This window comes from Notolepis coatsorum (genome assembly GCF_963971535.1).
Source record: "Notolepis coatsorum genome assembly, chromosome: 14".
In the NCBI taxonomy this organism is placed as follows: Eukaryota; Metazoa; Chordata; class Actinopteri; order Aulopiformes; family Paralepididae; genus Notolepis; species Notolepis coatsorum.
The window spans coordinates 105,155,421-105,180,514 of NC_140178.1; the positions used below are offsets into that span (position 1 = coordinate 105,155,421).

A 25,094-nucleotide genomic window follows, 5' to 3' on the forward strand; every position below is an offset into this window, starting at 1 on the left:
TTTACTAGGACGACAAAATCATACAAAACAACACTAAAGGGACGGGAAAACAAAGATGAACGAAAACGGGATATATAAACTACTTACAGCACAGACGAACATGAAACAAGGCAAGGGGAGGCACGAAGTAAGTGAGGGTACAATGGGGGTACAGGAGACAATGACTCCACAATGAAGTGAGGGCAGACCACATTTATATACTACCCTTGATTGAATTACAGCTGGCGAGCCCAGACAATAATACAGAAACGCCAAAAATAAGAACACACTAGGAAAACTCAACTTGCACACAAAAGGCATAATCACATACAACAATCAGACAGGAGGACGAAATCAAACAAGGGAGGGAAGAGCCCAGGATAACAAACAATTAGAAACTAATTCTATAACTCTAAACCAACACAAGATGGCCAACTGCACCATCGGGCTTAGGTCACCAGAGGGAGGTAGGGAACCAATGTCAGGAAAGGGGAACTGTCCACTGTCATTCTCATGCCCGGCCCAGGCCGGGCCTGGGGATGTAACAACAGGGTACTACATGATACTACATGATACTACATGGTACTACAGGGTACTACAGGGTACTACACAGGGAAATACAGGGTACTACATGGTACTACAGGGTACTACATGGTACTACATGGCACTACAGGGTACTACATGGCAATACAGGGTACTACATGGCAATACATGGTACTACAGGGTACATGGCAATACAGGGTACTACATGGCACTACATGGTACTACAGCGTACTACAGGGTACTACATGGCACTACATGGTAGTAGTAATACCCTAAGTGTGACTGACTAGATGCATCGGGCATACAGTATGTCTAAAAATGCACACTATGTCAATTCACCTGAAGGGGCATATGACCGTTTATGGCTTCACCACTTTTTAGCTAACAACAAATCCTGATTTCACTAATCCTATGCAAAAAACACCTACCCCATCCTTTACAATGATTGTTCAACTGCAAAAATGTGTAAATGTTATCAATTCGCCATGACTTGTTGAGGAAATAATGGATTTTGAAGAGTAGAAGCAGGTGCAAAAATTTGCATTTTTTGCTGTGGTGAAAAGAAGGAAGTTGCAGATCCCAAGGGTCTATCCTGATTGGTCAGATGGGATGGTGACAACATTTGTGTCATAGCCTGACCTGTGCTGATTGGCTGGAAGAAGTTTTTTTTCATAGATTAAAGATTCCCACCTGGCTAAATATATTGTATGGGGATGTGGCCAAAAATGGTTACTTGGCCGGTAAATGGTTAAGAATACTTTGACTTGTTAAGCCCAGCCTCAGGCTATTATTATTAAGAATACTTTGACTTGTTAAGCCCAGCCTCTTGCTATTATTATTAAGAATACTTTGACTTGTTAAGCCCAGCCTCGGGCTATAATTTATTAAGAATACTTTTGACTTGTTAAGCCCAGCCTCTTGCTATTATTATTAAGAATACTTTTGACTTGGTAAGCCCAGCCTCTGGGCTTACCAAGAGAGAGAGAGAGAGAGAGAGAGACTGTCTTATCTCTTATGCGCACTCATGTTTTGAAATGTGTGTGTTGGTTTACGGGAAATTCGTTTTCTGAAGCCTATATTTTAGGTCACTGTTTGAGTTCTTGAATGGGAATGTATGCCCCTCGCTGTTACCATATGCCCCCCGTTAGATTGGTTCTGGCGCCGACTCTGGTCTGACAGCAGTGGAGGCAATACAATATTATGTATGAACCAATGTGTACCTTGCATTCATGCAAATACTTGAATCCCTTTCATGTCATGTGGCAACTTGATAATTGAGTGAGAAAACACTTGTTTAAAATACTTTTTGTTTGATTTTTAACCAGTTGGTGGCAGTACAATATTTGAAACGATGCATGTACCTTTCACTCACATGCAAATACTTGAATTAATATGAATGAATAATTTCATGCCATGGCCCATGGGGCAACTTGATAGAGTGATACAATTAATTGAGTTTATTATTAATAAAATGTATTGAGTGATAAAACAATTTAAAATACTTGTACAGCACTACAATGGCTAACATGTTTTAGGTTGGTTAGACAGCCCTTGGGTGAACAATTATTGTTGTAATTAGGAATCTCTTTTGTAATGTCTATCAATATAATTACATTTTTATTTTATTTTTTATTTTATTTATTCTATTTTATCTCTATTGTCTTGTCATTATTGCAATACGTTTCTGTCCTGTGATGTCTTATGCCTTATGTATTATTATTATTATTATTATTATTATTATTATTATTATTATTATTATTATTATTATTATTATTATTATTATTATTATTATTATTGTGTTGTTGTGTCTTTCATGTGAAAAAAAGAGACTTGTACAGCAGTGGTGCCAATAAAATATTTTATATGAACCCCAATGGCTGAAGAGTTGTCTGATCTGCTATTGGTAAAATTATGTAACCTAATATACTTACCTTTATACCTTACCTGCTACACTTAGGCTACCTGTCTAGATAAACCCAACTTCCTTTATACTTACCGGTCATATGTAGCTATATTTTTTTTGGTGCCCCCCCCCCCATACTAGCTCATGCCCTAACCCCCCCCCCCCCCCCCCCCCCCCCCCCCCCCCCCCCCTGTGCCCCCCTGCTAAAAAATTCCTAGAATCGCCACCGATGCCAATTCCCGATCCCCTTCCTGGTCGTTGCGCACTCTACCCCCTACAGTCGGTCTGGGAGAGTGGAGGCTATATCACATGCTTCCTCCGACACATGTGTAGCCAATCAACCGCTTCTTTTCAACTGGCAGCGCGGACTCTCACTGGGAGAGTGTAATGTGTGGAAGGATCCCACTACCTCCCCCAGGTCTTTCCCTCGCTGTGCAGGCGCCCCGACCGAACTGTAGGAGTCGCTGTTTTACAACAACCAGGACCCACCCTCACCGGCTTCCCACCCTTCTAACACTGCCAATTGTGTTAGTATGACGGCCGGCCGAGCCGGAAGTAACGCAGACAGCTGGATTCACTCTCTCTCTCTCCCCACCCCATATCTCTCTCTCTCCCCACCCCATCTCTCTCTCTCTCTCTCTCTCTCTCTCTCTCTCTCTCTCTCTCTCTCTCTCTCTCTTGCAAACTGTAAACAACTGTTTAGTAAAAATCCATGGAGGGAATGCGTTGTAGGAATTCATATCATAATTATTGCTGTTGTGTGCATACACCTTGTATAAAAGGAGGGATGTGCTTAAAGATGAATGCCAATAGCCTTGTGTAAATGTGTCTATAAAGTCATCTTCCTCCTCTGTATATTGTGTTTTACTTACTACATTTACATTTAGCGCACTTGTATACATGTGTGCACTTGTATAAATGTAAAGCGACTTGTATACAAATTCTGTACAACAAGTCAGCAGGAAGGGTATAGGACTCTGGCAGCTAAGGGGAAGGGATATTGTTCGTCAAACAGTGTTGAACTTGAGTGCATAGTAGTATAGACATATTAGCATAGTGTGTACTATGTAGTAATATAGGCGCGGTAGATTTCTTAGTAGCAAAGTGGGGGGAAAAAAATAGAAAAAGACAGTACTACGAAGGTTATAGGATAGAAGATGAAGACGTCTGTTTTTAGTTGACGGCTTGTTTTATCATCATTTATTATTTATTATTTGATTATTATCAAACAACGAGAAACTAGTATAACTCTATATGTTGAGCAGATCGACGGAGAAAAAGCTCAAACAAACTAAAGTTGAAGAGAAACGACGTCGTCTCCCTCCTCCGGTGCATCTGGACGCTCTGTGACAGAGACACCAGCAGCACTGCTCCTCTGTGACAGAGACACCAGCAGCACTACTCCTCTGTGACAGAGACACCAGCAGCACCGCTCCTCTGTGACAGAGACACCAGCAGCACTGCTCCTCTGTGACAGAGACACCAGCAGCACTGCTCCTCTGTGACAGAGACACCAGCAGCACTGCTCCTCTGTGACAGAGACACCAGCAGCACCGCTCCTCTGTGACAGAGACACCAGCAGCACCGCTCCTCTGTGACAGAGACACCAGCAGCACTGCTCCTCTGTGACAGAGACACCAGCAGCACCGCTCCTCTGTGACAGAGACACCAGCAGCACCGCTCCTCTGTGACAGAGACACCAGCAGCACTGCTCCTCTGTGACAGAGACACCAGCAGCACTGCTCCTCTGTGACAGAGACACCAGCAGCACCGCTCCTCTGTGACAGAGACACCAGCAGCTATACTCCTCTGTGACAGAGACACCAGCAGCACTGCTCCTCTGTGACAGAGACACCAGCAGCTATACTCCTCTGTGACAGAGACACCAGCAGCACTGCTCCTCTGTGACAGAGACACCAGCAGCACTACTCCTCTGTGACAGAGACACCAGCAGCACCGCTCCTCTGTGACAGAGACACCAGCAGCTATACTCCTCTGTGACAGAGACACCAGCAGCACTGCTCCTCTGTGACAGAGACACCAGCAGCACTGCTCCTCTGTGACAGAGACACCAGCAGCACCGCTCCTCTGTGACAGAGACACCAGCAGCACCGCTCCTCTGTGACAGAGACACCAGCAGCACCGCTCCTCTGTGACAGAGACACCAGCAGCACTGCTCCTCTGTGACAGAGACACCAGCAGCACTGCTCCTCTGTGACAGAGACACCAGCAGCACTGCTCCTCTGTGACAGAGACACCAGCAGCTATACTCCTCTGTGACAGAGACACCAGCAGCACTGCTCCTCTGTGACAGAGACACCAGCAGCACTGCTCCTCTGTGACAGAGACACCAGCAGCACCGCTCCTCTGTGACAGAGACACCAGCAGCACCGCTCCTCTGTGACAGAGACACCAGCAGCACCGCTCCTCTGTGACAGAGACACCAGCAGCTGATAGCAGCCGCGTGGCGCTGAGAGACGGTGTGTCTGTGTTCACGTGGTGCCAGGCGGCCACAGAGATGCCCGAGACAACAAGCCACGAGGGTGAGACCAGGGCCGTTTCATGCCATAATGTGGACTATGCGGTTGCATAGGGCCCCCGAAGACACCAGGGGGCCCCCTAAGCTGCCATTTTAGCCTTTTTATTATTACTTATTTTTTATAATATTATATACAGTATATACTGTATATATATAGTATATATATATATATATATCCCAGGGCGGCTAGGTGGTGTAGTGGGCAAGGCACTCGCCACCAGTGTGGAGACGCTAGGATTCGCGTGTTCGAATCCAGCTCTCCACATTGTTTTCAGTTTAGCTGTCGTCCGCAGTAATACACATTGGCCGTATTACGGGGAGGGAAAACTGAAGGGTGGGGATCGAACGTTGTGGACAGCGACTCCTACAGGTCGGTTGGTGCGCCTGCGCAGTAGAATCAGGAAGTGTCGGGGGCAGCGTGAGCCTCCCACGCGTTACTCCTCGACACTGAGAGATCGAGCTGCGCAGGTGAAAAGATGCGACTGCTGTTACCTCAAGTACCGGAGGGGACTTGTGCTATGTATGACTTAGTCCACATTGCAGCCGGCTTGTGGGAGGCAAGAAACAGCGTCCGTGACAGGGGAGGGTTGAATTGGATGATACGAAATTGGGATGGGAGAAAAATATAGAAAAATGGGAGAAAAAGTGGATCAAAAAAAAATATATATATATATATCCTGTAGGGATGTAACAAATCATCAGCTTAAAAAATTTAACCGATAGGCTACTGCTTTATAAAAAAAAAATTAAAACAAAAGGAGCTTACTGATAAAAATGTAGTTGCATTTTCAAACTATTTAACTTTATCTTAAATAGTTCCATTTAAATTTGAATATTATAAGTCAGAAATTTGAGGAAAAAGAGTTTTTCACTGATCTACAGATCCAGCTCTTAAAAATCGCACCTCTACTACAAGGGTGCAGTGTCGTTAACACCTCGTTAACAGCACTGCCAGGTTAATGGTGCATGATTACCGCAGTAGCAGTGCAGAGCTCAGAGTCCTGAGAGCTGTAGCCTCTTTTCCTCTTAAAGTGCACCAGATTGATGCATTTAAATGTTAAATGCATGCCCACCTTAAAGGGTTTGGAATCCCCCTAGCATAGTTTCACAAAATAGGGGCCTCCAAATAACATTTCACATAGGGCCCCCAAAAAGCTAGAAATGGCCCTGCTGCGTGAGACAACAAGCCACAGAGGATGAGCCGGTGTGTCGACGCGGTGCCACAGAGACGACAACAAGCCCACAAGCTAACATTGACTCGAGCAAAACAAAACGGCCAACACGCCGCAGCTCGTATGCACTATGCAGGGACACAGAGCGCAAACAGAGAGATCGTGCCAGGAAACCTAATGGAGTCATACCAACATCCTCTTTCCCCACAGGGCCTAACAAAAATAATAGTTGGTTTCAGGTTGGTTGTCAGTTTGGCCATGGGTAGGTAGGGAATTTATTTTTATTTTTTTTTTATTTTATTCTTTCCCATGGCGACTATGGATAGGGAATTTCTTTATTTAATTAACCCTTTCACTGCCACACGACAGAAGGTTAGCCCTTTACTATCACACAACCGACGGCGATGCTCCATCATTAGCATCATTAGCTCCGCGGATGCGGAGCTAATGATGCTAATGATGGAGCATCGCCGTCGGTTGTGTGATAGTAAAGGGCTAACCTTCTGTATTGTCACAGTGAAAGGGTTAACCGGCTGTCGTGTGGCAGTGAAAGGGTTAAAATGTTCACAACAACATGGATGCATGTACTCTGCCAGCATGTTTAATATCCATAATACTAAATGTTTGACTAAGATTTCTATGAAACTTTATTCTAAAAAAAAAAAAAAAAAAAAAAAAAATGATTTTTTTTTTTTTTTAATATATAATTTTTTTTTTAAACTCATAAAATATATTGGGTCGCACCTAAATCGGCAGGGTCGGTCGGCAACCTGAAACCAACCATTATTTTTGTTAGGCCCAGGCGTCTCGGTCCCATTCGTCTCCGAGAGAGGCGAGGTCAACGTAAATAAGCACAGACTACATTTGAAGATAATGACTCGGGAGTGACCATCTGGGTCTATAACGGCTAAATGGGAATTAAACAGTAACAGAAATGTGGCCTTGTTGTGTCATATGGTTAACTTAATTAATTTCCATGCTTTTCAAACCAAAAGGGGTTTGTGTGCCCTATTGTTGGTGGGGCGATTGTTAAAGACCTCCACTCCCACTGAAGAAGGGTTTGCTTCGTGTTGTGATACTGAACAGAATCACAGTAGTATAGTTATCAGAATTTGGTCAGCACTCAAAAGAATGATTGGATTGATGTTATGCCAGGATTTGTGCCAAACACCTGTACAGACACACAGAGGGCGGGGGGAAGGGGGCGGGGGCCGGGGGGGGGGGGGGGGGGTTACCATTTCCTGTGTTCTGACCATATTTTGACCCTGGACCTGTACTCCTATATGGCTGCGAGTCATGGACCCTGAAGCCCCACCTTGCAGAAGTCCCTGGATGGATGCTATACCAGAATACTGCGTGTGGTGCTGAACATCGACCAACACGCATCTGTACGGGGGACTACCAAGGCTGAGCGACAAGGTGGCATCCAGGAGGATAAAATGTACAGGTCACTGCCACCGACACCAGGAACCTCCGACTAGCAAGCTAGTGCTCTGGGAACCAACACATGGGGGGCGCCGACCAAGAGGACGTCCCAACTTTGGAAATTACTCAATAATCAACTAGGCTGCAGTAAAAAACTTAAAACCAGATTCTCAAACATAAACATAAAGACGGACAACACGCTCATCACAGACAAGCTGGATGTAGCCAATTACTTAAACAGTTTCTTCACAAACATAGCCACAACACTGGTAAACAAACTACCCTCCCACTCAGGGCAGTATGGGGTAGAACACATAGTAGCATACTACAAGAACCTAGGGGTCCGCAAAGACGACTTCAAACTGGAAATGGTAACAACCGATGAGGTACTCAAAAAACTGAACGCCATCCAACCCAACAAGGCCACTGGCCATGACAACATCCCCTCCAAATTCCTCAGAGACTCAGCAGCCGCCATCACCCCAGTCATCACACACATAATAAACCTCTCCATAAAACAGGGACACGTCCCCAAGGACTTCAAAATTGCGAGAGTTTCCACTCTGCACAAAAAGGGCAGCAAATTAGACCCAGGCAACTACCGCCCTGTTTCTATTCTTACCTCCATCTCGAAAGTCATGGAGAAAATAGTCTACAAACAGGTCGAAAAGTACCTGGCGGAAAAAAATCTAATCTACGAATTCCAATCTGGCTTCAGAACATCCCACTCCGCTGACACATGCCTCCTCTATTTGAACGACCACATCAAACAAGAGGTGGACGCGGGCAAATACTGCGGCATGGTCATGCTGGACCTACAAAAGGCCTTCGACACTGTCAATCACTCCATTCTGATTGACAAGCTAAAAGCAATTGGTTTTGATAGTTTATCAGTGAGCTGGATGCAATCCTACCTGGAGGGGAGAAAACAGATGGTGGAGGTAAACTGTACTCTATCCCCCCCCCCCTCACAGTGAGCTGTGGTGTTCCACAAGGAAGCATACTAGGACGGCTACTGTTCCTAATTTATGCAAATTACATGTCGTCAGCTTGTGACTGCAACTTGTTCCTGTTTGCGGACAACTCAGCCCTGCTGGTCTCTGACCAGAACAAGTTGCAGGTTGAAAAAACCCTCAGCTCGGAACTAGGCAAAATCTGCATATGGCTCGCCGATAACAAACTATCATTACACATGGGCAAAACAGAGTCCATTCTCTTCGGTTCAAATAACAAACTCAGCAAGACCGACGGCTTCTCAGTTACAGTGGGTGACAATATTGTCACAAGGAAAGATGAAATTACCTACCTGGGTTCCATCCTAGAGGCAAATCTTTCCTGTGACAAAATGGCATCCAACGTAATAAAAAAAAAAACAACGAACTAGATTATTGTACCGGATCTCCTCTCTGGTAAACAAGAATACCCTGAAGACTCTGGCAGGAGCACTCATTCAAGGGTACTACGACTATGCTTGCACCTCATGGTACCAAAGCACCTCCAAGGCGCTAAAAACAAGATTACAAACATCACAAAACAAACTGGTCAGACTACTACTTGACCTTACCCCTAGAACCCACGCTCACCCCTGCCCACTTTGACAACCTAGGATGGCTTAGAGTAGACGACAGAGTACAGCAACTTGCAATGGGCCTGGTCTACAAGATTAGCCGACTAAGGTACCCATGTACATGTCAAAATACTTCCCAAAGGTCAGTGAATACCACGACCACAACACCAGAGGAAGCTCAACAAATCATGTTAAACCCAGATTCGGCTCAAACAAGGGACTAAACACGTTTCGCAATTATGCCACATCAATGTGGAACGCCCTACCCAAAGCTGTAAAGGAATGTGAATCCCTACCCACATTCAAAACCGCTCTTAAAGAGCACCTACGGGAGGCTGCAATTCTAAACTGGCCACCGTAAATGTCCAAACCCCCCACCCCCTCCTAATAGACAGTCTCCTCCCCACCGCATGTATATATTCTCTCCCCTCCGTATGTATATTTCTCTCCCACCCACCCACCCCCTCCAAATGTACAGTCTCCTCCCCACCGTATGTATATTTCTCTCCCACCCACCCACCCCCTCCTAATGTACAGTCCCCTCCCCATCATGTGTATATACTCTGTCAGGATCTATGGGTAACAGTACTGTATATTTGAACACCGTATATGTCACAAATGTATCAGTACTAAATACCTGTATGTCCCTATGCCATAAATGTCATGTATGTTGAGTATGTCATAAATGTCAATATGAATTGAAAATGGGGGACCCTGATGTAAACAAGACAAACGTCTTTCTCTGGTCTGCATTCCCTTAACAATTGTGTGTATTGAGCCGTATTGTATTGAACCCATTCTGCAATCTGTTAAATAAAGTTTTCATTCATTCATTCATTCATTCATTCATTCATTCATTCATTCATTCATTCATTCAACATACGTGGACATACTGAGGAAGGACGCAGGTGTGGAGAGCTCTACGGAACGGGCCGGATGTATGGAGGATCGGGATGATTGGAATCTCCGCTGGCAAACCCGTCTGAGGACGACCAAATGAATATACAAATACATGGGAATACTTCAGAGGGACTTCATTTACGGGGTTTGCAGGGCTTGCAGCCTATACTTGTGATGTCCATCTATGCTGACCGACAACTTGACTGGATCAGAGAGGAGCCTGCATGCAGTGAAGCACAATCCAAATCCAAAATCCCACTTCAGGGATTCAAAGAAAAGGTTTACTTTTTTTTTTTTATTATTATTATTCATACACACTTGGTAGTAAAAAGTAAAATTAGTAAAAATTATAATAATGAAGATTGTATTATAAGCCTTCATCTGACACACAACACGGACACAGGCTTAATTGACCCAACCAACTGAGCCAAAGATAGGGGGGTGTTATGGAACATGGACTTCAGATATGGGGGGGGGGGGGGGGGGCATTATGGAACATGGACGTCAGATAGGGGGGGGGGGGGGGGGGCGTTATGGAACATGGACGTCAGATAGGGGGGGGGGGGGGGGGTGTTATGGAACATGGACGTCAGATGGGGGGGGGGGGGGGGGGGGCATTATGGAACATGGACGTCAGATAGGGGGGGGGGGGGGGGGGGGGGGGGGCGTTATGGAACATGGACGTCAGATGGGGGGGGGGGGGGGGGGGGCATTATGGAACATGGACGTCAGATAGGGGGGGGGGGGGGGGGGGCGTTATGGAACATGGACGTCAGATAGGGGGGGGGGGGGGGGGTGTTATGGAACATGGACGTCAGATAGGGGGGGGGGGGGGGGGTGTTATGGAACATGGACGTCAGATATGGGGGGGGGGGGGGGGGGGCGTTATGGAACATGGACGTCAGATAGGGGGGGGGGGGGGGGGGGGCGTTATGGAACATGGACGTCAGATAGGGGGGGGGGGGGGGGGGTGTTATGGAACAGGGACATCAGATAGGGGGGGGGGGGCGTTATGGAACATGGACGTCGGATAGGGGGGGTGTTATGGAACATGGATGTCAGATAGGGGGGTGTTATGGAACATGGATGTCAGATAGGGGGGGTGTTATGGAACATGGACGTCAGATAGGGGGGGTGTTATGGAACATGGATGTCAGATAGGGGGGCGTTATGGAACATGGATGTCAGATAGGGGGGGTGTTATGGAACATGGATGTCAGATAGGGGGGGTGTTATGGAACATGGATGTCAGATAGGGGGGGTGTTATGGAACATGGATGTCAGATAGGGGGGGTGTTATGGAACATGGACGTCAGATAGGGGGGGTGTTATGGAACATGGATGTCAGATAGGGGGGGTGTTATGGAACATGGATGTCAGATAGGGGGGGTGTTATGGAACATGGACGTCAGATAGGGGGTGTTATGGAACATGGACGTCAGAAAAAGGTTGAGAACCACTGGCCATGGGGAGGATGTGGAGGAGAGCAGGGAGGAGAGCAGAAGAAGAGAGCAACCCTCCCCCTACCTACCTCCCCTCCCAACCCTCTCCCGATGAACACACCGAGGGGGGTCTGTCGGCCAGCCGGTGCCAATCAGAGGGGCCCTGTGAAGCTCTCAGCACGATCCCTGCCTGTTCATTACCAGCACGGGGGCACCGTTACAGCTGTACCGCGGAGCCGCCGGAGCCACGCCGGAGCCTTACCTTCAGCCCGCACGGTGAAAGGGTAGTCCACGGGTCGCCTGGCCGAGAGCTGGCCCCCCAGGGAGGTCATTAGGAAGCACAGGCTGAAGAAGCCAATCCCGGCCACGAAGATCCTGGGGGGGGGGGTGGGGAGGGGGGGGGGGGTCGCAGGAGAGAGAGAGAGGGCAGGGGGAACAGGGTTAGGAGGAACAGATGGGACAGAAAGGATGGATATAATGCACTGATCCGATATTGGTATCGGCCGCCAATATCAGTAAAATAGCTGGATCGGGTATCGGTAAAAAAAAAACTGAAATTATTATTATTATTATTATTTTTTATATATATAATAAATAAAATAAGAAATAACCATTCACTACATTTATATCTATGTGTTAATTTGTTACACTTAGTTTCACTAAGTTAGGAAAGTAATGTTTTAAGTCAAGCCTGATGTTGCCTTGCACAAAAGAATGATCCCAGTCTCTTCCACACTGTGACAGTGAGGCATACAGTTTATTAATTGAATGAATGAAGTTTATTTTCTGTCTTTGTTTACAACAAATCAAAAACACACTTGTGATCCTTTACAATTCTTAAAAACTAAATATATAAAAAAAAAAACGTGGATTAAATCTTTTATTTTTATTCTTTACTTTTTTGGAAAAAATATTTGGACAATGGGTATCGGATCGGTATCGGTATAGGCCGATACCCAAACCCAGGTATCGGTATCGGGACTGAAAAAGTCGGATCGGTGCATCCCTAATGTAAAGGGGAGAGAGAGTAAAGTCGGGGGAAGGTAATTATAAGTGAACCCGGAGGGGGGATATGTGAGATACTGGAGGGTTCCAGACAGGTGGCTTTAAGTTAGCGATAAAGCCACTCTGTGTCTGGGTTTTATTTAGTCTAGGGGGAGAATGGTGTTGTTTATTTAGTCTAGGAGGGAGAATTATGTAATTTTTTTTGTCTAGGAGGAGAATGATGTTGCTGTTGTTTTAGTCTAGGGGGGAGATGGTGTTGTTTTTTTAGTCTAGGGGGGAGAATGGTGTTGTTTTTTAGTCTAGGGAGGAGAATGGTGTTGTTTTTTAGTCTAGGGAGGAGAATGGTGTAGTTTCTTTAGTCTAGGGGGGAGAATTATGTTGTTTCTTTAGTCTAGGCGGGAGAATGGTGTTGTTTTTTTAGTTTAGGAGGGAGAATGGTGTTGTTTATTTAGGCTAGGAGGGAGAATTATGTCATTTTTTTTGTCTAGGAGGAGAATGATGTTGCTGTTGTTTTAGTCTAGGGGGGAGATGGTGTTGTTGTTTTAGTCTAGGAGGAGAATGATGTTGTTTTTTTAGTCTAGGGGGGAGAATTATGTTGTTTCTTTAGTCTAGGGGGGGAGAATGGTGTTGTTTTCTTAGTCTAGGGGGAGAATGATGTTGTTTTTTTAGTCTAGGGGGAGAATGATGTTGTTGTTTTAGTCTACGGGGATAATGATGTTGTTTCTTTAGTCTAGGGGGATAATGATGTTGTTTCTTTAGTCTAGGGGGATAATGATGTTGTTTCTTTAGTCTAGGGGGATAATGGTGTTGTTTTTTTAGTCTAGGGGGAGAATGGTGTTGTTTCTTTAGTCTAGGGGGATAACAATGTTGTTTCTTTAGTGTAGGGGGAGAATGGTGTTGTTGTTTTAGTCTAGGAGGGAGAATGATATATGTTGTTTCTTTAGTCTAGGATGGAGAAAGATATTGTTTTTTTAGTCTAGGGGGAGAATGATGTTGTGTTTTTAGTCTAGGAGGGAGAATGATGTTGTTTTTTTAGTCTAGGAGGGAGAATGATGTTGTTTTTTTAGTCTAGGAGTGAGAATGATGTTGTTTTTTTAGTCTAGGAGGGAGAATGATGTTGTTTTCCACCCATCAAAAACCACAGCGATGCAATGTGTACTCGCTTGACTGTGATTATGTATCCAAAATGAACCGTTGCATGAATGGGCTCTGTGTTCCCTGAGCAAACGGTCCACAATAAAAGCATTAAACCACAGGCGAATGACTGCATTATTTTTTCTTTGTTGAGAGTATTGCAGTGACTGCGAAGTAACCAACAGTGTCTCCAGAGTGCTCAGGGTTTAAATAAGAAATAACGTAGGCGACTTGTTTACACACTCCGGGTGACCCTCTGAGAACACGCTCGTCAAATGGGAATTGTTTTACTGTAAAACGAAGATGACTGGAGCTGCGTGGAGGAGACGGTTCAATATATCTCCACAGCTGACTTCACTCACTTATGTTTAGTATATGGGGGAGGATAATGACAGCCTCCTCTCTCTTCAGAAAGACAGTGGTGGTACTTTAAAAAAAGAGATTCTCAGGGGAAAGAGAGCCTGAGAGAACTGTCACGCCACATTACTGTCCGATATGTTTAGTGTTACTGGTGGAAAAGCTTGGTTGTGTGGTGCTCAGGCAAGCATATAAGACAGGCAGGCACATTTGAATACTTTATTTGGTTCCACAAATTATATTACATAAACAGCTGGGAATCAAATATATCGGGGCCAAGCAGCACTGAACACCTAACCCTTTCACTACCACACGACAGAAGGTTAACCTTTCACTACCACACTACAGACTAACTGAAAGGGTTAACCCTTTGTCGTGTGGCAGTGAAAGGGTTAACCTTCTGTATTGTCACAGTGAAAGGGTTATGTGTTAGTGAAAGGGTTAATGGTACATAGCACCTCCTTCTCCATACGGCTAAGCTGCCAATCATATAGCTGAGACATGCAGAGCAATATTTGGCACACACACACACACACACACACATGGATAAGCACGCAGTGACAAATGCGGACAGAGTGCCAGTCAAATTTGTGTTATACATGCAGACATGCTGCATACAGATATCCTTGGCCGTAATGTACAGTATATATGAGCATGTCAGTCACACAGAAAACATGACCAAATCAGTGATTGATTGATTGATTGATTGATTGATTGATTGATTGATTGATTGAAAATTGTATTAACAGATTGCAGAATGGGTACAATACAGTACAGCTCAATACACACAATTGTTAAGGGGATGCAGACCAGAGAAAGACTTTCGTCTTGTTTACATCAGGGTCCAGGGGTCATCAGGGTTTTGGATCTTCTACTAATCTACTGTACAAAAGGTCAGCCGTATTATGTAATGGATGATGCTACAGAACACACTGGGGGAACCAGTGAATGGATTGATTTAACGGGCATTCGTTTGTCATGCGCTGCTTTTGGGTGTGTTTATCTGCACGGCACAGTATATTGATGACCATTTCCCGTAGAATAACAGATAGCCTACAGACAGGTGCGCTGCTGTAAGGGTCTCTAACTACTTTGCTCGCACTACCCGTCAACAGCTGGGCGTAAAACTTTTGCGCGACCTCACGCTAATTATGGGATGGCACTGGGTGGGCATCACCTGTTTTTGGATACTGGCCGTTTCACCTGAGGACGGCTCTCTGGGGCCCCGCGAGGGATATCAATATCATGAATATGAGCTTCCTGTTCATATGAAATCGGGCGATCTATGGAAAATGTATTCCAAATGTCATTGTGGAATACATACACACACAGTGCGTCTGCTGCTTGCTTACCTGAATGGTTTGAACGTCACAAGACACCTCCTCACCATAATGGAAAAGTCGGTGTTCACTGCAATCATTTTCCATAGACAGAGGACGGGCAAAATCCCCCGAACATCTTGCGCGGGTCGCGTAGACTTGTAATAAGAACCGCTGTCGAGACCATAACTTCTTCTACGGCCAGTTTCCCTCGAAATGGACGAACGGTGCGTTGAAAATGACAACTTCAGGATCCGAGCATAATCCAAGGGTGTTGTTGTAATAATCAACTTCTGCGGAAATCCAGTGCGTCCTGCTGCTGCAGCAACACAGACCGGTCCGTCAAAGACTGCCTCTCTGGACTGTGAAGTGCTGTAGTGTAGACTCGGGACAAATGCGAGGAGGAGACGCTTTATGGAGACTAGACGTCAGCTGGTGGTGACCGTATACCGGCGGATAAACGGGCTGAGCAGCGTCAGTGCGACTGCTGGGTTCCGTGGCCAGCAGGACTATTATATACCCGAATAGCGCACAGACTTTCTCATCTTATTGTTCAAACGTGTACAGTATACTATGGACTATATAGTGTGTGTTTACACACAGCGCCATCTAATGATTAATACGGCCAAAACTTAATGAAGGTTATTAATTAGATTAAGAAATAAAATGTATATGTTTGTCTCTATAGAGCACAGGCTATGGGCTACCTATTCCAGCATGGGTTATTATGGCTTGATTGATGGTTAATGCTATTGTTTGATTCCTGCAATAACGATGCCTGATGAACTGTATGGTACTTGGGTATCCTGGTATTATTGGGTAATGGCTACAGGCAGGCATATTGTGCTGAATCAATCTATCCAACATATATATATATATAGGCTTAGGGGGGGGTAATTTTGGTCAAACAAATCACCACTGCACTATGTATTTATTTTTAATACAATTGTGTTTATTGTTTTAAGCATTTGGCATATTTTCAAACAGCAAGACCACTCTTATTGTCCCATCTGTGTGTTTTGACATCATTTCAGCACCATGGATAGCTCCATAACAGACAACAGTGGCACCTGCTGGTCAGAATGCAGAATACACAGAGTAGGGTCGATTTGAGAAAACCTTGTTGTTGTCCTGCATATTTCTGCTTGTGGATTACACCTATACCCCTTTCGGCTTTTGTTTACTAACATTATTACAAATATGCCCTGTGATCCATATATGGTATCACCATTCATTAAGGTGAAATCTAATTAAGATTGCAAAATAGACCTATAATCCCCCCTTTTAGATTAAAACGTATCGTCATTATACAGCACAAGTAAATATAAGTTTGGCATCCAAAAATAAGTTTGGCGTCCAACCAGAGTGAAGATGTAACAGTAAAGTGCAATAGAAATATACAATCTACAGGTGATTAAACTGGGTATAACATATAAAAAATGTACTACTGAGTAATAGTGCTAATCAGATGTATGTTACAGAGTTGCAGTATTAATATGTTCAGTGATACAGGAATAAAGACAGTATGGTTGTAAATCATACTGGCCAGCAGTGTAACTATAAAGAGTAGGTAAGGGATATGTACAGATATAGATATATAGTATCTACAGATATGTACAAAGGATTATATGCAGGTATATACAGACAGATGCAGGTGCTCTCTCCATGAACACCACTTTGTTGGTTAGGTCGGAGGGGGGTGGGGGGGGGGTCACTAGTGTAAATAGTTTTGACAGTAACGAAGACGGGGGGGGGGGAGTGAACGACGACAAGAGGGAGTGAGAGTGAGCAGGAGAAAGAGTGATTAAAAGAGTAAGTAAGGAGTGAACGGTCACTCTGTGACTCAGACCAGACAGGGCTGCATCCACTGTGTATCTATTATGGACACATCATCACCAGCATCCCCCATTACCATGGCAACTGTCTCCGTCTGTATACAGCCAGGAACCCCCCCCCCCCCCCCCCCCCCCCCCCCCCCCCCCGGCGTCGCGCGGCTGCTCTCCCAGGCCCCGGTGAGGCTTGCCGGGCCGCCGCTCGGCGTGGAGAATGGCATTAGACCAAGACTCCGGCTTCAAAGGCATCGCCATTCAGAACACATTCACTTAAGATGACAACCCCTCAAGCGGCCTGCCGGGGACGAGGGGGAGAGGGGGGGGGGGGTGGGGGGGGGGGGTGGTCTCTCAGAGCAACACTGCCGACAGGAAACATCAGCAAGTTATCTATGTGACAGAGAGAGACAGAGTGTTTGTGTGCATGTGTGTGTGTGTCCATTGAGCCTATTGCTACAGCAGGCTATATAATTATATTTTTTCTTTTTTTTAACCATTTCACTGCCACACTACCAACGGGTTAACCCTTTCACTGCGACAACACAGAGTGTTAACCCTTCCACTGCCACACGGCAAAGGGTTAACCTTCTGTAGTGTGGCTGTGAACGTGTTAACCGCCTGTAGTGTGGTAGTGAAAGGGTTAACCGCCTGTAGTGTGGTAGTGAAAGGGTTAACCGCCTGTAGTGTGGTAGTGAAAGGGTTAACCGCCTGTAGTGTGGTAGTGAAAGGGTTAACCGCCTCTAGTGTGGTAGTGAAAGGGTTAACGGACCATGACTCAGTCCTTTTTAAAGCTGCAGTAGGAAACTTCGGAAGAAATTAGCAGGAGTGAGTTTACCTGCCCAGTAGAAATAGAGCTAAGCTCCGCATCACTTCTCATGGACACACAACAAAGGTTTCCCACAGACTCCCAGAGGCACCAGCAGCTTTAACCCTGTCACTACCACACCACAGAAGGTTAACCCTTTCACTACCACACTACACAAGGTTAACCTTTCACTACCACACTACAGAAGGATAACCTTTCACTACCACACTACAGAAGGTTAACCTTTCACTACCACACTACAGAAGGTTAACCTTTCACTACCACACTACAGAAGGATAACCTTTCACTACCACACTACAGAAGGTTAACCTTTCACTACCACACTACACAAGGTTAACCTTTCACTACCACACTACAGAAGGTTAACCTTTCACTACCACACTACAGAAGGTTAACCTTTCACTACCACACTACAAAAGGTTCACATTTCACTACCACACTACAGACGGTTAACCTTTCACTACCACACTACAGAAGGTTAACCTTTCACTACCACACTACAGAAGGTTAACCTTTCACTACCACACTACAGAAGGATAACCTTTCACTACCACACTACAGAAGGATAACCTTTCACTACCACACTACAGAAGGTTAACCATTCACTACCACACTACAGAAGGTTAACCTTTCACTACCACACTACAGAAGGTTAACCTTTCACTACCACACTACAGAAGGTTAACCTTTCACTACCACACTACAAAAGGTTCACATTTCACTACCACACTACAGAAGGTTAACCTTTCACTACCACACTACAGAAGATTAACCCTTGCACTACCACACTACAGAAGGTTAACCCTTTCACTACCACACTACAACCGTCTGTACTGTGGTAGGGAAAGGGCTAACCTTCTGTAGTGTGGTAGTGAAAGGGTTAACATTATGTAGTGTGGTTGTGAAAGGGTTAACCCTTTGTTTTGTGGCAGTGAAAGGGTTAACCCTCTGTATCGTCACAGTGAAAGGGTTAACCATGTGTTAGTGTGGTAGTGAAAGGGATAAGCTATATAATCCAATTAAAAAGTGTCCAAGCCTCTGATTGGCAGATGGTGTTGCACAGTGTGTGTACTTTCTGACGAGGTCTTAGAGATTCCTGATTGGCCCACAGGGACACCACTTGGCATGGCCATTGACATCTGATTGGTTATTGATGCAGGCAGCTGATGTTTTTGGCCAATCACATTTTTTTTTGCCGGCCAAGGGTTGTCACATCGGTAAACTAAAAGACCACCATTGGCTGGGAAATATATATATATTTATTTTTATTTTTTATTCAGCTTTAAGCCTCTGGTGCCTCTGGGAGTCTGTGGAAAACGTGCATGGACTTGAAAAGTGATGCAGAGCTTAGCTCGATTTCTACTGGGCAGGTAAAACCCACTCTTGCTAATTTCTCCAAAGTTGCCTACTGCAGTTTTAACCCTGTGTGTGGTGTTCTGGTCTGTGTGGTGTTCTGGTCTGTATAGGACCCATTTTCAATGTTTACTAAAAGAGAAATCATACAATGAATCATTCCTTCCCACCGGCCTTGGTTAATTTTCTGTGAAGAACATAATAAAAGAAAACAAATACTTTTATGGATGAATGCAGAATACACAGAGTAGGATCGACTTGAGAAAACATTGTTGTTGTCCTGCGTATTCCTGCTTGTGGATTACACGGTACACCTATATACCCCTTTCAGTTTGAGTTTACTAACATTATCACAAATATGCTCTGTGATCCATATATGGTATCACCATTCATTAGGTAAAACCGTCTTTAGTGTGGTAGTGAAAGGGTTCATCTTCTGTAGTGTGGTAGTGAAAGGGTTAACAGACCACGACTCAGTCCTTTTTAAAGCTGCAGTAGGCAACTTTGGAAGAAATGAGCAAGAGTGAGTTTACCTGCCCAGTAGAAATAGAGCTAAGCTCCGCATCCTACAATGAATGAATCCATACAATGAATCATTCCTTCGCACCGGTCTTGGTTCATTTTCTGTGAAGAACATAATAAAAGAAAATGAATAGCATTTGGATGAATGTGATCTAGCAGAGGTAAATGGCCATTTAACTACATCTGCTGTCTAGACTGCTTGTAATTGAGATATAAAGTTAACATCTGTTAAGTACTTTTACATGAATTGTTATGGCTTCATGGTTTTAAAATCTCAATAATGTCCACCAGAGCCAGTGTGAACACTGCGAAGGGTTAAGATTAGATAGATATTTGCATGCAAGGATATTTGGGACTCAAACTTAAGGTGCAGTAATAAAATCACACAAGTAATAAAAGACAAACTAAAATACTATACAGAAACATAAAATACTATACAGAAACATAAAATACTATACAGAAACATTAAATACTATACAGAAACATTAAATACTATACAATAAGACAATGTTATACAGAAGGTTAACCTTTCACTACCACACTACAGAAGGTTAACCGTTCACTACCACACTACAGAAGGTTAACCCTTTAACTACCACACTGCAGAAGGTTAACCCTTTCACTACCACACTACAGGATGTTAACCTTTCACTACCACACTACAGAAGGTTAACCCTTTCACTACCACACTACAGAAGGTTAATCTTTCACTTTTGAATTGATTGATTGAAAACTTTATTTTTTTTTAGATTTATCTTTTTTTATTGGAAGAATTAGTACATATTTATACATTTCAGTTATCAAAATTATACAACTTCCATTTCCTTCCTCATTCCTATCCCCTAATCCCACCCATCCCACCCAGTGAGGGCGACGACAAACATACATGAAAAAGAAAAAAAGAAAAAAAGAGATATAAATAAAAAATAGACATTTAAATAATTAAACAAAAGTACAGATGTGGCAGACAAAGCTACGCAAAAGAAAAATGAAGTCAAATTAAAATAAAACAAAGATAAAACAGAGATATTTTTATATATACATACCGTAATAATAATATATAATATAAGTGTTACTCTCCATTTTAGTAGCGTAATTTCCAGATGGTAAAACAAATAAAATGGAGAGTAAATTTAACACCCTTAGCAGACCACCACAATGCCATCTCCCTAGCCATGCGTGGGCTAGCAGTGTCATGAAGGTAGATAGGGGGTGGAGGGGGGTCATGGGGTCCCAAGATTGGATGGAGTCATATGGGTTTTGAAATGGGATAGGAAGGGCTGCCATGTTTTGTGGAAGATATCCGTGTGGCCTTGTGTAGTAAATCTGATTTTCTCTATATGTATAAGAGACATGACATCCCTCATCCAGTGTAAGTGTGAAGGGGGAGTGGCTGCCTTCCAGTTGAATAGGATGAGACGTCTGGCAATGAGTGAGGCAAAGGCCATGGCATTGGATTGCCCAATAGATATTGTAGCGTTTTCCGGTGTCAAGCCAAATAGTGCAATAAGAGGGCATGGGTCAATGTTCATAAAAAATATGTCTGAATAAGATTTAAAAATGGAAGTCCAGAAAGGGGCCAGTACTGGACAATGCCAGAACATATGGATAAGTGAGCCAGGGGCTTGGTGACACCGGTCGCATGTGGGATCCATGCCAGGATTTATCTTCGCCAGTCTAGTCTTTGACCAATATAGACGGTGGAGGAGCTTGAACTGTATCAGTGAATGGCGGGCACATATTGAAGAAGAGTGTATTCGGGCAAGAGCGTTTTCCCATTCTTTGTCTGTAAATTGATGATTTAGATCGGACTCCCAGTTTTGTCTTATAGCCAATACTGAGGAGGGTAGGGATAGGGATATGATGTTATATAGTTTAGATATTGAGCCTTTGATTACAACCTTCACCTCCAAGATGCGATCGATCAAAGTTTTTGGGGGTGTATGGGGGAACTGGTCAAATTTGCTCTTAACAAAATCACGTATCTGTAGATATCTGAAAAAATTTGTTTTTGGTAAGTTAAACTTTAGGGACAGTTGTGTGAAAGACATGAAAGAACTGTCTTGGTACAAATCATAAATGTTCAGAATGCCCTTCTTAAACCAGTTGCCGAAGGTTTCATCCACCATAGAGGGAGGGAAAAGGAAGTTTTTGTGGACAGGTGACGACTGTGACATGGCGTGGAGACCAAAGTGTTTTCTAAACTGGGACCAGATCCGGAGGGAGTGTTGTACTAAGAGGTTGTTGGTATACTGGGCGGTTGTGACTGGGAGCGAGGAGCAGACTAAGGATTGCAAAGATGTTCTAGAACAAGATGCCCTTTCCATGTCCACCCATGCCGGTACCCACTGACAGAGTCCGTAGTGGGAGTGGCTCCAGTAGAGAATGCTGTGAATATTTGCAGCCCAATAGTAGACCAAGAAATTGGGTAGTGCGAAGCCTCCCTGTGATTTAGGCTTCTGGAGGGCCATTTTATTTATTCGGACTGGGCGTTTGTTCCAAATAAAATCTGATATTGCCTTGTCGAGGGCTTTAAAAAATGACTTTGGAATAAAGGTTGGAATATTTTGAAATAAGTACAGAAATTTCGGTAATGTGTTCATTTTCACAGTGTTCACTCTGCCAACAAGTGATAAAGGAAGTGATGACCATCTGATAAAATCCTGCTTGGTGCGCTCCAGTAGAGGGGTGAAGTTGGACGCTATGAGATTAGAATGTTTATGTGTTATCATTATGCCAAGGTAACGGAAGCTACTTGGGGAAAGCTTGAAGGGGAACCTAGAGGGGGGGATATTTCTAGCTAAGGAATTTATGGGGAAGAGTTCACTCTTGTTTAAGTTTAATTTATAGCCAGAAAAAACACCAAACTCGTGTAGTATGTGAAGGACACGTGGAAGTGTGGCCGCTGGATCCGCGATATACAACAGGACATCGTCCGCATATAGCGAGATTCTTTGTTCCTGTCCATTTCTGATGATGCCTTGGACATGGCGGTCCTTGCGAAAGGAAATAGCTAGTGGCTCGATCGCTAGTGCAAATAGTAGCGGAGAGAGAGGGCAACCCTGTCTTGTACCGCATTGTAGGGGGAAATATTCCGAAGTCACATCATTTGTTCGAACTGATGCCACTGGAGAGGAGTATAAAAGTTTGACCCAGGACACAAATTTCTCGCCGAAACCGAATTTCTGCAGAGTATAGAATAAATAGTCCCATTCAACCCGGTCAAAGGCCTTCTCTGCGTCTAGCGCAACAACGACCTCTGCAACGGGAGACTCGGTGGATGAGTAAATTATATTCATAAGGCGCCGCAGGTTGAAAAAAGCCATTCTATCCTTCACAAAGCCAGACTGGTCTGGATGGATAATACTTGGTATAACGGATTCCAGTCGTCGAGCGAGTACCTTTGCCAAGATCTTTGCTTCATTGTTAAGGAGAGAAATAGGACAATATGAGCCACAGTCTTTCGGGTCCTTATCTTTTTTTAAAAGCAGGGATATTGAGGCTTGATAGAGAGTCGGAGGAAGCGAGCAGGATTGAAAAGATTCCTCAAACATTGAAGCCATAATGGGACATAACTGGGTGGAATATTTTTTTAAAAATTCCACTGGGAACCCGTCTGGGCCTGGGCTTTTCCCACTCTGCATCATAGTTAAAGCCTGTTGGATTTCATCAGCGCTAATGGGCTCTTCCAAAAGAGTCATTGAATCATTGTCTATGACTGGTATATCCAAATTTGCGAAGAAACTATTCATGAGAGAGGGGTCTTTGGGGGAATCAGAGGTATATAGTGCAGAATAAAATGTTTTGAATTGACCATTTATTTCCAATGGGTCCGTATAGATCTCTCCAGTGGCAGAGTTAATTTGCGTGATCAAGTTCTGAGCGGTGCGGTGTTTTAGCTGTAGTGACAGCACTTTACTAGGTTTATCACCGAATTCAAAAAAGGACTGCCGTGATTTGAGTAGAAGCTGCTCAGCATGACTGGTGGAAAGGAGGTTAAATTCCGTCTGTAGGGTCACTCTTTCATTATAAAGTGCAGGTGTCGGAGAGACTGCGTATGAATAATCCAATTTAATAATTTGGTCTGAAAGTTCAGTGCGTCTGCTGTTGTGCAGTTTATTACGTCGAGCACAATTAGAAATAATTTCTCCACGGAGAAAAGCTTTAAGAGCTTCCCAAATGATGGACATAGGCATGCCAGGGGTAGAATTTACCTCAATAAAAAATTTGATCTTAGTGGACAGGAACGATGAAAATGAGTCCTCAGATAGCAATAGTGGATTAAGTTTCCACGGCCTGAATGATGGACATTTGTCCGGGAAGGCTAGCTCTAAGATTATTGCTGCATGGTCTGAAATAACAATGCTATCGTAAGAGCAGGAACGCACTTGAGATAGAAATGTGTTGTCAATAAACAAATAATCAATTCGAGAATATGTATGATGAACTGGTGAAAAGAAAGAGTACTGTTTGGCGGTGGGATGAAGGAAGCGCCAGACATCTGAAATACCGTATTGCTTCAGGAAGGACACTATGGCTCTAGCAGTCTGAGATTGTGGAGCTGGATTAGATGATGATCGATCTAAGGCTGGGTTAAGAGCACAATTAAAGTCACCTCCCATAATCAGTTGGTTAGAGTTCAGGTCGGGGAGTGAAGAGATAAGTTTATTGATGAAATGCGTGTCACCAAAATTTGGAGCATATACGTTGACTAGGACTACCTTTGTGGAATAGAGAGTTCCTGAAACTATAATGAATCTGCCATTAGGGTCAGAGATCACATCAGATGGAGTAAATGGTGTGTTTTTGTTGATCAGAATGGCTGTTCCTCTGGCTTTGCTCTGAAAACCAGAGTGGAACACTTGACCTACCCAAGCTCTGTGTATTCGACGGTGATCTACTCGCCGAAGGTGAGTTTCTTGCAGAAAAGCGATGCCAACCCCAAGCTGCTGTAAGTGAGTAAGGATCCTAGTACGTTTCAAGGGGTTATTTACACCCTTCACATTCCAACTAATTATGTTAGTATTGCCCCCTGACCCCCTATTAGGATCAAACACTGGCATAAGAAAGTGAAAAAATATTCATGACATTTGAGATGGCAAAGTGGTGGTCCAGGGTGCTTATAATTAAAGATGAAAAAAAGTCATAAGAATAGAAACAAAAAACAATAAACAAAAATAGACAAAGATATTCACTGTTAATATTAGCAATGAAAAACAAACAAACATAAAACGCCCTCTCACGTCCCCGTGGGGCGTGACTACTCACAGCCATAGTAA

General features: G+C 44.1%; 1 protein-coding gene across 1 annotated transcript in view; it reads right to left on the bottom strand.

Moving 5' to 3' along the window:
• LOC311240686 (alpha-1,6-mannosylglycoprotein 6-beta-N-acetylglucosaminyltransferase B-like) overlaps window positions 1–15,386 on the bottom strand; it is a gene marked incomplete at both ends in the record, with an annotated part of 501,846 nt that extends 486,460 nt beyond the window's left edge. The window contains 2 exons of the mRNA XM_084329259.1: window positions 11,733–11,845; window positions 15,319–15,386. Coding sequence (XP_084185385.1) covers window positions 11,733–11,845; window positions 15,319–15,386 — 181 coding nt within the window. The remainder of the gene's footprint in view (window positions 1–11,732; window positions 11,846–15,318) is intronic.
• Window positions 15,387–25,094: the final 9,708 nt, after the last annotated feature.